The sequence below is a fragment of the Tursiops truncatus genome, chromosome 2 (assembly GCF_011762595.2).
Source record: "Tursiops truncatus isolate mTurTru1 chromosome 2, mTurTru1.mat.Y, whole genome shotgun sequence".
Lineage (NCBI taxonomy): Eukaryota > Metazoa > Chordata > Mammalia > Artiodactyla > Delphinidae > Tursiops > Tursiops truncatus.
In genome coordinates, this window is record NC_047035.1 from 117,735,610 (window position 1) to 117,749,973 (window position 14,364).

General features: G+C 37.9%; 1 protein-coding gene across 4 annotated transcripts in view; it reads left to right on the plus strand.

Annotated features, from left to right (window-relative positions):
• SCAPER (S-phase cyclin A associated protein in the ER) overlaps positions 1–14,364 on the plus strand; it is a 493,982-nt gene that overhangs the window by 225,875 nt on the left and 253,743 nt on the right. For all 4 annotated transcript variants that reach the window (XM_073801292.1, XM_019950258.2, XM_019950268.3 and 1 more), the window contains one exon: positions 1,799–1,935. In XM_073801292.1, coding sequence (XP_073657393.1) covers positions 1,799–1,935 — 137 coding nt within the window. The remainder of the gene's footprint in view (positions 1–1,798; positions 1,936–14,364) is intronic.

The window sequence follows — 14,364 nt, forward strand, 5'->3', positions numbered from 1 at the left end:
TACTTGGAAAAGAATATTCTTGGCTAAGGAAACAAGAGTCCTGATGCAGTACCATTCCTGATGAATGTGGGGAACAACAGCAACCACTCCACTGTGGATAGAAAGGAGTGAACAAAGGAGAGAGTAGTGTAAGATGAGGTGAGAGAGGTTGATGATGTGGGGGCTTAGTAGGCCATGGTAAGGACTTTGGATTTGACCCTAAATGTGATGAGAACTCAAGATTTTGATAAGAGGAATGATATGATGTGATTTATATTTTTAAAAGTCGCTGATTTTGTAAAGGAAAGATTTGGAGATCACAGAAGCTGCAAGAACATTTAAGAGGCTATTGCGATAATATGGATGAGAGCTGATGATGCCTTAGACTAGGTGATGTGGTGGGGAGAAGTGGTTGGATTGGGATTAATATGGTTATATTTGAAAGTAGAGCTGATAGGAGTTACTAGTGTATTAGATGTGAGCAATTGTACAAATAGTGGGACCATTTACTGAACACTCTAAGAGCAGTTTATATTGGGAGCGTAAGAGTTTTGTTGTAGAATATTATTTTGGAAATTCTTATGGTGGAAATATTCTACTTAAGTGGAGATTTTCAGGAGACAGTTTGATATAGGAATGGAGTTCAGGGGAGAGGTCTGGACTAGGGATAAAAATTTGGGAATTGCCTGTGTGAATAATGTTTCAAGTCACTGCACTTGATGGATAAGTTTGAATAGAGAAGAGGGAGGATCTGAAGATAGGTCTGAGATGTTTAACATTTACCAGTTAAGAAGAGGAAAAGGATCTAGCAAGGAAAACGTAGAAGGTACAGCTGGAGTTAGGAGGACAATGTGATGTCTAGTAACCTAGTGAAGAAAGAGTGTCAGGGAGGAAGAAGTGATCTACAGTGCTAATGGTGTTGGAAATTTAAGGAGAAGGTCTAAAATAATTTCTAGGAAGGAGAATGTGGGTAGACTAAGGTTGCTTGATTGCCTGGCAATACTGGAGCCCATTTGAGGTGTAATGTCATAAATTTAAAGTTAGAGTAGTCAACATGGTTTGTAATTATAGCCATATTAATCTGCTCAGTTATGGGTACAGAGTAGGGAAAGAGTTGGATTTAGGGTTAGGATTTTTCCATGCAAGTATGAAAGAAGAACAGAGGGGCAAGTGAGTTGTGTACATGCAAGGGAGTGATTACGGTGATGAGCCGTAAAATCCAAGACGGCTAAGGAGGGCACTGGGGCCAACTTCTGCTGCCAGTAACCACCTTCCACTTTCTCATCTCTGCCTGTTTTCTGAGATGCCCTTTTCCTTTCCCCTTCCTGCCACCTTTACCAACTACCAGCCCAAACAAATACACACATCCCCAATATCCATATGTTCAAATTCAATCAAGGGATAGCAGACGTGGTGCTTCCTTCTTAAAATCTTTCCTCTTTACCCTGAGTGAACAGTGATCTTGTTTTCCCTTTTGAGCTCCTATAGCACTCTTAACTCTCAAGCTTGGTATTATATATTTGTGTACATATTTTACCTCTCCTACTGCAGTGTAGGGTTGCAAGGCACAGGGATATATTGCTGTATCCTTAGCATGTAGCGCAATTGATGTGCAGCAAAGGTTTGGTGAGTCAATGAAAATCTCAAGTAAAACAGTTTCTTCAATTTTTCCCCAAGCAATTTTTGAAACCAGTATTTCATAGAGATTACTTTTACTTTCATCTATATATTCTTTCATACTCACTGTAGTCTGTATCAATGCTATGTTATTTCTTAATCATCATCATCATCACCATTATTTCATTTATTTATCCTGCAGGAGCACCTTTCCTTAAAGAAGTATATTATTGACATTGTGGTTGAAAGTGCAGCTCCACCAGAGCCTTTGAAAGATGGAGAAGAGCGACAAAAAAACAAAAAAAAAGCCAAAAAGATAAAAGCCCGGATGAACTTCAGGTACTAAAAATATCCTTAAAAACAAAGAAAAACTCTTAGTGATGTATCTTTTTTAATGTAAATCCAAGGAAGACCCTGTCTCCCCGCCAAAAAAGTTTAAACTTGTTTGCTTCAAGAAAGCCTTGAAAATAACACTGATGAGCCTAATTTATAGCCACTTTCTTTGATTAAGAAAGAAAGCTGCATATCGATCTGAAGGCCTTGCTTTCACCTGTTAAGAGCTCTTCGTATAATTGGATGCCAAAGCCCTGCCAAACTTGTGCCTCCTTCAGCATACAACAGTATGTTTAAGTATGTGTAAACCAAGCCTATTTTTCTTTCCACTATTGATTTTTAAATGAAGTATCAAAGAAAATCAATAGCAATCAACAAATAGAAGTCTGCTGGCTGTAGTGTCAAATACCATGACTAGGTTTAATCAATTTGGTAGCCTGTCACAACAAGAAAAAGTTCAAGAAATATCTTGAAATGGAAAGTGAGTTGTCAGATCTGTAGTTTATCATCTGCCTCCAAAGTGATATCTGAGGATCAGACAGCTGTGTAGTATATCATTACCTCACAAGCTTTGAGCATCATCTGATGACTGATGAGTCTTGTTTGAGGACACAAATGTAGTTCCTCCTTAGAAGATAGTTCTTTGCTATTTGAAGGAAGGTAGTCTGAATATGTTGTTATACCTTTATTCCCAAATGGTTTGAAAGATGGAGAAGTTTCACCCATGGGATTACAGAAATACAGGTCTAGAATAATGGTGAACCGGGGTTATCTCTCTATAGTTTCCAATTTCAGATTGTAATTTAAAAAGGTGTCGATTTCATCTTATAGCATCAGTGAAAACTTGAGAGTACTCATTCAGGCAAAGAATAGAAAAGGCTTTTTTGATTATATTTTTTGAAGTTCCTCCAAGTTTCTAAAAATAGTTTTGCAGTATATACTTCAGGGTGTTACTGACCTTCATTTCTAGTTTGTGCTAAGAACTTGCTGAGGTCCTGAAATGCTGTAGAGTCCATTCTTTGGACCTTTTTTTTCCTCTGTGTACACATTCCCTTGGCTAGTTGACCCAGTTCTGTGGCTTTAAATATTCTCCATTTGCTGATGACTACCAATTTTATATATCTTCAGTTTTACTCAAACTTAGTATGTCCAAACAACAAGCTCCTGCTTTCTTCTCTGCAGCACCCCTCCCAAAAAAAAACCCGTTCTTGTCCCATAGTCTTCCCTATCATAATGACCAGGTGCTCTGTTCCAGTTGTGTATGCCAAAACCCTTGAAGTTGTCCTTGACCTTTTTCTTTCTCCCACACTACTCATCCAATCTAACTGCAAATAATGTTAGCTTTGCTTTAAAATATGTTCAGAATTTGACTGTCTTTCCCTAGCATTACTACTTCCTCCTTCAACCAAGCCTCCATCATATCTCACCTGGATTATTGCTGTACTCCTCTGACTAGTTTCTTTGTTTCTATCCTTGGCTCCTTACTGTCTATTCCAAACACGCTAGCCAAAGTGAACCTGTTAAAATGTCAGATCACGTCACTTCTCTTCTCAAAACCTCAGGGCTTTTAAACTTCAATACTTCAGTTTTCCTCTTCCTGGATGGCTCTTCCTACTTTTATCTATAGAGCTTAGCTCCCTTACCTCCTTCAGGTCTTTGCTCAAGTGTCACCTTTTCAGTGAGGTCCTTCAGGGAAGTATAGTATAGTTTTATTTATATATATATATATATATATATACACACACACACACATATATATATTAATATAATATATATAGTAATATATATAATATATATAGTAATAATGCTAGTTTATTAAAGAAAATCTTTAAGTTATAGGAAAAAAACTATAATTCTGATACTAATATTTTGGCATATATATCCTTTTTATGCATACTTATCTGTATCTATAGACTTTTTTTTCATTGCAGTATGATTTACTTAAGTGAAAGTAGAGATCTCTAATGTACAGATTGTTGAGTTTTGCCAAATCTAGATACTCACGTAAGCCATACTCCTGTCAAAGTTTAGAACACTTCCATTACTCCACAGAGTGTCTTTGTGTCTCTTTTCCAGTCAGTCTTCCACCACTCCTGGTGCTTGGTAACCACTGATCTGCTTTCTATCATTATAGATTAGTTTTTCCTGTTCTAGAAATACATACAAATGAAATTAGATTCCTTTGTGGCTGGCTTCTTTTACTAAGTACAGTTGGTCCTTGAACAATGAGAGGGTTAGGGGCACTGACTCTCCATACAGTCAAAAAATCCACGTATAACTTATTGGTCCTCCGTATCTGCAGTTCCTCTGTATCCATGTTTCCACAGCCATGGGTTCAACCAACCGGGGATTGTGTAGTACTATAGTATTTACTATTGGAAACAATCCATGTATAAGTAGACCCACATAGTTAAAAGCCATGTTGTTCAAGGGTCAACTGTATACTGTTTCTCAGACTTATCTGTGTTGTGGCATGTATATAGTTTGTTCTTTTTCATTGCTGAACATATCCATTGTGTGCATGTCCCACAAATTTTTATCTGTTCATATGTTGATAGACATTTGGGTTTCCAATTTTTGGCATTTGTAAATTAAGCTCCTATCAAGTCTTTGGGTGTATACACATTTTAATTTCTCTTGGTTAAATACTTAAAAGTATAATACCACACTGTTTTCCACAGTGGTTGTACTGTTTTACACTCCCATCAGCAAACTGTGGGAGTTCCAGTTGCTCAACAATTTGTCAGTACTTGGTATTGTGAGTTTTGAAAATTTTAACCTAATTCCAGTGTGAGCATAGTGGTATCTCATTGTGATTCTAATTTGCATTTTCCTAGTGACTAATGACATGTATTGAGTATCTTTCCATGTGCTTTTTAACCATTCATATCTTCCTTTATGATGTGTCTGTTGAAGGTTTTTGCACATGTTAAAAGTTGTCACTTTATTTTTGAGTTGTTTATATATTCTAGCTACACGTTCTTTGTCAGATATGTGTCTTGTGAATTTTTTTCTGAATCTGGAGCTTGCCTATACATTTTGTTACTGATAGCTTTTAATAAGCAAACGTTCTTTAATTGTGATGAAGTCTATTTTATCAATATGTTCTTTTTTTAACATCTTTATTGGAGTATAGTTGCTTTACAATGGTGTGTTAGTTTCTGTTTTATAAAAAAGTGAATCAGTTATACATATCAGATTTGTTCCCATATCTCTTCCCTCTTGCGTCTCCCTCCCTCACACCCTCCCTATCCAACCCCTCCAGGCACTCACAAAACACCGAGTTAATCTCCCTGTGCTATGCGGCTGCTTCCCACTAGCTATCGACCTTACATTTGGTAGTGTATATATGTCCATGCCTCTCTCTCGCTTTGTCACAGCTTACCCTTCCCCCTCCGCATATCCTCAAGTCCATTGTCTAGTAGGTCTGTGTCTTTATTCCTGTCGTACCCCTAGGTTCTTCATGACATTTTTTTCCCCTAAAATTCCATATATATGTGTTAGCATACGGTATTTGTCTTTCTTTTTCTGACTTACTTCACTCTGTATGACAGACTCTAGGTGTATCCACCTCATTACAAATAGGTCAATTTTATTTCTTTTTAAGGCTGAGTAATATTCCATTGTATATATGTGCCACATCTTCTTTATCCATTCATCCGATGATGGACACTTAGGTTGTTTCCATCTCCAGGCTATTGTAAATAGAGCTGCAATGAACATTTTGGTACTTGACTCTATTTGAATTATGGTTTTCTCATGGTATATGCCCAGTAGTGGGATTGCTGGGTCGTATGGTAGTGCTATTTGTAGTTTTTTAAGGAACCTCCATACTGTTCTCCATAGTGGCTGTACCAATTCACATTCCCACCAGCACTGCAAGAGTGTTCCCTTTTCTCCACACCCTCTCCAGCATTTATTGTTTCTACATTTTTTGATGATGGGCATTCTGACTGGTGTGAGATGATATCTCATTGTAGTTTTGATTTGCATTTCTCTAATGATTAATGATGTTGAGCATTCTTTCATGTGTTTGTTGGCAGTCTGTATATCTTCTTCGGAGAAATGTCTGTTTAGGTCTTCTGCCCATTTTTGGAATGGGTTGTTTGTTTTTTTGTTATTGAGCTGCATGAGCTGCTTATAAATTTTGGAGATTAATCCTTTGTCAGTTGCTTCATTTGCAAATATTTTCTCCCATTCTGAGGGTAGTCTTTTGCTCTTGTTTATGGTTTCCTTTGCTGTGCAAAACTTCGAAGTTTCATTAGGTCCCATTTGTTTATTTTTGTTTTTATTTCCATTTCTCTAGGAGGTGGGTCAAAAAGGATCTTGCTGTGATTTATGTCATAGAGTGTTCTACCTATGTTTTCCTCTAAGAGTTTGATAGTTTCTGGCCTTACATTTAGGTCTTTAATCCATTTTGAGCTTATTTTTGTGTATGGTGTTAGGGAGTGATCTAATCTCATACTTTTACATGTACGTGTCCAGTTTTCCCAGCACCACTTATTGAAGAGACTGTCCTTTCTCCACTGTACATTCCTGCCTCCTTTATCAAAGATAAGGTGACCATATGTGCGTGGGTTTATCTCTGGGCTTTCTATCCTGTTCCATTGATCTATCTTTCTGTTTTAGTGCCAGGACCATACTCTCTTGATTACTGTAGCTTTGTAGTATAGTCTGAAGTCAGGGAGCCTGATTCCTCCAGCTCCATTTATCGTTCTCAAGATTGCTTTGGCTATTCGGGGTCTTTTGTGTTTCCATACAAATTGTTAAATTTTTTGTTCTATTTCTGTGAAAAATGCCAGTGGTAGTTTGATAGGGATTGCATTGAATCTGTAGATTGCTTTGGGTAGTACAGTCATTTTCACAATGTTGATTCTTCGAATCCAAGAACATGGTATATCTCTCCATCTATTTGTATCATCTTTAATTTCTTTCATCAGTGTCTTATAATTTTCTGCATATAGTTCTTTTGTCTCCTTAGGTAGGTATATTCCTAGATATTTTATTCTTTTTGTTGCAGTGGTAAATGGGAGTGTTTTCTTAATTTCACTTTGAGATTTTTCATCATTAGTGTATAACAATGCCAGAGATTTCTGTGTATTAATTTTGTATCCTGCTACTTTACCAAATTCATTGATTAGCTCTAGTAGTTTTCTGGTAGCATCTTTAGGATTCTCTATGTATAGTATCATGTCATCTGCAAACAGTGACAGCTTTACTTCTTTTCGATTTGTATTCCTTTTATTTACTTTTCTTTTCTGATTGCTGTGGCTAAAACTTCCAAAACTATGTTGAATAAGAGTGGTGAGAGTGGGCAACCTTGTCTTGTTCCTGATCTTAGTGGAAATGCTTTCAGTTTTTCACCATTGAGGACGATGTTGGCTATGGGTTTGTCATATATAGCCTTTATTATGGTGAGGAAAGTTCCCTCTATGCCTACTTTCTGCAGGGTTTTTATCATACATCGGTGTTGAATTTTGTCGAAAGCTTTCTCTGCATCTATTGAGATGATCATATGGTGTTTCCCCTTCAATTTGTTAATATGGTTTATCACATTGATTGATTTGCGTATATTGAAGAATCCTTGCATTCCTGGAATAAACCCCACCTGATCATGATATATGATCCTTTTAATGTGCTGTTGGATTCTTTTTGCTAGTATTTTATTGAGGATCTATGCATCTATGTTCATCAGTGATATTGGCCTGTAGTTTTCTTTCTTTGTGACATCCTTGACTGGTTTTGGTATCAAGGTGATGGTGGCCTCGTAGAATGAGTTTGGGAGTGTTCCTCCCTCTGCTATATTTTGGAAGACTTTGAGGAGGATAGGTGTTAGCTCTTCTCTAACTGTTTGATAGAATTCGCCTGTGAAGCTCTCTGGTCCTGGGCTTTTGTTTGTTGCAAGATTTTTAATCACAGTTTCAATTTCAGTGCTTGTGATTGGTCTGTTCATATTTTCTATTTCTTCGTGATTCAGTCTTGGCAGGTTGTGCATTTCTAAGAATTTGTCCATTTCTTCCAGGTTGTCCATTTTATTGGCATAGAGTTGCTTGTAGTAATCTCTCATGATCTTTTGTATTTCTGCAGTGTCAGTTGTTACTTCTCCTTTTTCATTTCTAATTCTATTGATTTGAGTCTTCTCCCTTTTTTTCTTGATGAGTCTGGCTAATGGTTTATCAATTTTGTCTATCCTTTCAAAGAACCAGCTTTTAGTTTTATTAATCTTTGCTATCATTTCCTTCATTTCTTTTTCACTTATTTCTGATCTGATTTTTATGATTTCTTTCCTTCTGCTAACTTTGGGGTATTTTTGTTCTTCTTTCTCTAATTTCTTTAGGTGCAAGGTTAGGTTGTCTATTCGAGATGTTTCCTGTTTCTTAAGGTAGGATTGTATTGCTATAAACTTCCCTCTTAGAACTGCTTTTGCTGTATGCCATAGGTTTTGGGTCGTCATGTCTCCATTGTCATTTGTTTCTAGGTATTTTTTTATTTCCTCTTTGATTTCTTCAGTGATCACTTCGTTACTAAGTAGTGTATTGTTTAGCCTCCATGTGTTGGTATTTTTTACAGATCTTTTCCTGTAATTGATATGTAGTCTCATAGCGCTGTGGTCCAAAAGATACTTGATACAATTTCAATTTTCTTAAATTTACCAAGGCTTGATTTGTGACCCAAGATATGATCTATCCTGGAGAATGTTGCATGATCACTTGAGAAAAATGTGTATTCTGTTGTTTTTGGATGCAGTGTCCTATAAATATCAATTAAGTGCATCTTGTTTAATGTATCATTCAAAGCTTGTGTTTCCTTATTTGTTTTCATTTTGGATGATCTGTCCATTGGTGAAAGTGGGGTGTTAGAGTCACCTACTATGAATGTGTTACTCTCGATTTCCCCTTTTATGGCTGTTAGTATTTGCCTTATGTATTGTGATGCTACTATGTTGGGTGCATAAATCTTTACAATTGTTATATCTTCTTCTTGGATCGATCCCTTGATCGTTATGTAGTGTCCTTCTTTGTCTCTTGTAATAGTCTTTATTTTGAAGTCTATTTTGTCTGATATGATAATTGCTACTCCAGCTTTCTTTTGGTTTCCATTTGCATGGAATATCTTTTTCCATCCCCTTACTTTCAGTGTGTATGTGTCTCTAGGTCTGAAGTGGGTCTCTTGTAGACAGCATATATATGGGTCTTGGTTTTGTATCCATTCAGCCAGTCTGTGTCTTTTGGTGGGAGCATTTAGTCCATTTACATTTAAGGTAATTATTGATATGTATGTTCCTATTCCCATTTTCTTAATTGTTTTGCATTCGTTATTGTAGGTCTTTTCCTTCTCTAGTGTTTCTTGCCTAGAGAAGTTCCTTTAGCAGTTGTTTTAAAGGTGGTTTGGTGGTGCTGAATTCTCTTAGCTTTTGCTTGTCTGTAAAGGTTTTAATTTCTCTATCAAATCTGAATGAGATCCTTGCTGGGTAGAGTAATCTTGGTTGCAGATTTTTCTCCTTCATCACTTTAAATATGTTCTGCCAATCTCTTCTGGCTTGTAGAGTTTCTGCTGAAAGATCAGCTGTTAACCCTATATGGATTCCCTTGTGTGTTATTTGTTGTTTTTTCCTTGCTGCTTTTAATATGTTTTCTTTGTTTTTGACAGTTTGATTAATATGTGTCTTGGCATATTTCTCCTTGGATTATCCTGTATGGGACTCTCTGTGCTTCCTGGACTTGATTAACTATTTCCTTTCCCATATTAGGGAAGTTTTCAAGTATAATCTCTTTAATTATTTTTTCAGTCACTTTCTTTTTATCTTCTTCTTCTGGATCCCCTATAGTTCGAATGTTGGTGCGCTTAATGTTGTCCCAGAGGTCTCTGAGACTGTCCTCAGTTCTTTTCATTCTTTTTTCTTTATTCTGCTCTGCAGTCGTTTTTTGCACTATTTTATCTTCCAGGTCACTTATCTATTCTTCTGCCTCAGTTATTCTGCTATTGGTCCCATCTAGAATATTTTTAATTTCATTTATTGTGTTGTTCATCATTGTTTGTTTCATCTTTAGTTCTTCTAGGTCCTTGTTAAATGTTTCTTGCATTTTCTCTATTCTATTTCCAGTATTTTGTATCATCTTTACTATCATTACTCTGAATTTTTTTTCAGGTAGACTGCCTATTTCCTCTTCATTTGTTAGGTCTGATGGGTTTTTCTCTTGCTCCTTCGTCTGCTGTGTGTTTTTCTGTCTTCTTATTTTGCTTATCTTACTGTGTTTGGGGTCTCCTTTTTGCAGGCTGCAGGTTTGTAGTTCTGTCTTGTTTTTGGTGTCTGTCCCCAGTGGCTAAGGTTGGTTCAGTGGGTTGTGTAGGCTTCCTGGTGGAGGGGGCTAGTGCCTGGGTTCTGGTGAGTGAGGCTCGATCTTGTCTTTCTGGTGGGCAGGTCCACATCTGGTGGTGTGTTTTGGGGTGTCTGTGTCCTTATTATGATTTTAGGCAGCCTCTCTGCTAATGGGTGGGGTTGTGTTCCTGTCTTGCTAGTTGTTTGGCATATGGTGTCCAGCACTGTACCTTGCTGGTCGTTGAGTGAAGCTGGGTGCTGGTGTTGAGATGGAGGTCTCTGGGAGATTTTCGCTGTTTGGTATTATGTGGAGCTGGGAGGTCTCTTGTGGACCAGTGTCCTGAAGTTGGCTCTCCCACCTCAGAGGCAGAGCACTGGCTCCTGGCTGCAGCACCAAGAGCCTCTCATCCACACGACTTAGAAAATAAAGGGAGAAAAAGTAGAAAGAAAGAATTAATAGAAGTAGAAAGAAAGAAAGAAAGAGAGGAAGAAAGAAAAAGAAAGAAGGAGAAAGAAAGAAAGGAGGGAGGGAGGAAGGAAGGAGGGAAGGAAGGAAAAAAGAAAGAAAATAAAGTAAAATAAAATAAGATAAAATATAATAAAGTTATTAAAATAAAAAATATTAAGAAACAAAAGATTTTTTTTTTAAAGCAAAAAAACAAACAAAAAAAAAACGGACGGTTAAAACCCTAGGACAAATGGTGGAAGCAAAGCTATACAGACAAAATCTCACACAGAAGCATATACATACACACTCACAAAATGTGGAAAAGGGGAAAAAATCATAAATCTTGCTCTCAAAGTCCACCTCCTCAGTTTGGGATGATTCGTTGTCTCTTCATGTATTACACAGATGCAGGGTACATCAAGTTGATTGTGGAGCTTTAATCCGCTGCTTCTGAGGCTGCTGGGAGAGGTTTCCCTTTCTCTTCTTTGTTCTCACAGCTGCCAGGGGCTCAACTTTCGTTTTGGTCCCGCCTCTGCGTGTAGGTCGCAGGAGGCCGTCTGTTCTTCGCTCAGACAGGACAGGGTTAAAGGAGCAGCTCCTTCGTGTACTCTGGCTCACTCAGGCTGTGGGGATGGAAGGGCACGGAGTGAGGGGTGAGCCTGTGGTGGCAGAGGCCGGCGTGACGTTGCACCAGCCTGAGGCGTGCCGTGCGTTCTCCCAGACAAGTTGTCCCTGGATCCCGGGACCTTGGCCGTGGAGGCTGCACAGGCTCCCCGGAAGGGGGGTGTGGATAGTGACCTGTGCTCGCATACAGGCTTCTCTGTGGCGGCAGCAGCAGCCTTAACGTCTCATGCCCGTCTCTGGGGTCCGTGCTTTTAGCTGCAGCTCGTGCCCGTCTCTGGAGCTCCTTTAAGCAGTGCTCTTAATCCCCTCTCCTCGCACACCAGGAAACAAAGAGGGAAGAAAAAGTCCCTTGCCTCTTCAGCAGGTCCAGACTTTTCTCCAGACTCCCTCCTGGCTAGCGGTGGTGCACTAACCCCCTACAGGCTGTGTTCACGCCGCCAACCCCAGTCCTCTCCCTGCGCTCCGACCGAAGCCCGAGCCCCAGCTCCCAGCCCCACCCGCCCCGGCGGGTGAGCAGACAAGCCTCTCGGGGTGGTGAGTGCCGGTCAGCACCGATCCTCTGTGTGGAAATCTCCCCGCTTTGCTTTCCGCACCCCTGTTGCTGTGCTCTCCTCCGCAGCTCTGAAGCTTTCCGATCCGCCACCCACACTCTCCGCCCACGAAGGGGCTTCCTAGTGTGTGGTAACCTTTCCTCCTTCACAGCTCCCTCCCACTGGTGCAGGTCCCGTCCCTATCCTTTTGTCTCTGTTTTTTCTTTTTTCTTTTGCCCTACCCAGGTATGTGGGGAGTTTCTTGCCTTTTGAGAGGTCTGAGGTCTTCTGCCAGCATTCAGTAGGTGTTCTGTAGGAGTTGTTCCACGTGTAGATGTATTTCTGGTGTATCTGTGGGGAGGAAGATGATCTCTGCATCTTACTCTTACGCCATCTTCCCCTCGTCCCCCAATCAATATGTTCTTTTTTGTTCTTATGCTTTCTGGGTTCTAAGAGGTTTTTGGCTGACCAGAGGTTAAAAAAGCCTCCATATTTTTTTTCTAGAAGCCTTGTAATTTTATCTTTGGCATTTAGATTTATGATCCATCTCAAATAAATTAGTGAGTATGATAGGAAGCATTGGTCCAAGTTTATTTTTCCATATAGATGCTACCAACAAGGGCTTAATTTCTAAAATATACAAACAGCTCATACAACTCAATAAGAAAAAAACAAACAAGTCAATCGAAAAATAGGCAGAAGACCTAAATATACGTTTCTCCAAAGAAGAAATACATATGGCTAATACACACATGAAAAGATGCTCTACATCGCTAATTATTAGAGAAATGCAAATCAAAACTACAGTGAGGTATCACCTCACACTGGTCAGAATGGCCATCATCACTGATCATGCAGGAGGTTATGCATGTTCAGGGCAGTAGATGTATAGGAAATCTCTGTAACTTTCAATTTTACTGTGATCCTAAATCTGCTCTAAAAACTAGTTTAAAAAAATTCCCATATTTTATTAAGCCTGTATGGATTGTAGTGACATACACTTTTTCATTCCTAAAAGTTGTAATTGTTTTTTTTTCTTTGGTCGCTCTGTCCAGGAATTTATCAGTTTTATTAATCTTTTCAAGAATGAACTTTTGCAGTCATTGATTTTTCTCTACTTTTTAGTTTTCTATTTTATTGATTTATGTACTTTATTATTTTTGCCTGTCTTTACTCTATATTTATTTTGCCTTTTCTCCTAAATTCCTAAGGTGGAAGCTTAGATTACTGACTTGAAACCTCTCTTCTTTTCTAATATTTGAAATTACACCTATAAAATTTCCTCTAAGCCCTGCTTAAACTGTATTCCAGTATTTTCGACGTTGTGTCTTAATTTTCATTCAGTTCAAAATATTTTTCAGTTTCACTGACCCATTGGCTACTTAGAAATGTATTGCTTACTTTCCAAATAATTGGCAACTTTTCATGTATCTTTTTGCCTTTTTTTCCTGTGGTCAGAGATGCTACTGCACACAATTTCAATTCCTTTAAATTTATTGAGACTTTTATCTTGAGCATCTGGTCTGTCTTGGTCAATGCTGCATGTTTACTTGAAAAGCGTGTATATTTTGCTTGTGGTAAGTGCATTTTCTGTAGTGTCACTTAGGTGTGTTTCGTTGATAGTGTTGTTAAAATCTGTATTTTATCTCTGGTATTGTCCATTTCATCTTGTATCAGTTACATAAAAAAGAATATTAACATTTCTAAATATAAATGTGGATTTATCTATTTCTCATGTTAGTTTTTTCCAGTTTTGCTTCAAATTTTGAAGCTTTATTGCTAGATATATACAAATTTAGTATTATTTTACCTTCTTGAAAAATTGATCACATTACCATTATAAAGTGTCCTTCTTTATATCTGGTACTATCCCTTATGCTGAAGTCCACTTTTTCTGTCCCTTATGCTGAGGTCCACTTTTGCTAATAATTACCATTTCCACGATAAATTTTTCTAAGTCTTTTAGTTTTAAACGTAACCAGTGTCTTTTTATATATTTTGAGCATCTCCTATAATTTTCATATGATTTAATCTTCCCTTTTTATCCAGTGTAACAGTGTCTATTTTTTGCAGTTTTTAATCAATTTACATTTAATGAAATTACTGCTGGGGTTGTTTTAAGTCTACCATCTCACTGTTGTCTATTCATCTGTAAATATTTATGCACCCAACATAGGAGCACCTATGTTAAATATATAAAGCAAATATTAATAGATGTAAAAAACAGATTGACAGCAATACATTAATAGCATATGACTTCAGTACCCCAATTTGGCCATGGATAGATCATCAAAACAGAAAATCAGTAAGGGGGCACTGGCCTTAAACAACACATTAGACCAGATAGACTTAACAGATATGTATAACCATTCCATCCCAAGACTGCAGAATTTACATTCTTCTCAAGTGCACATGGAACATTCTCTAGGATGGATCACATGCTAGGGCACAAAACAAGTCTCATTGAATTTAAGAAGATTGAAATCATTTAAAACTTTCTGACCACCATGGTA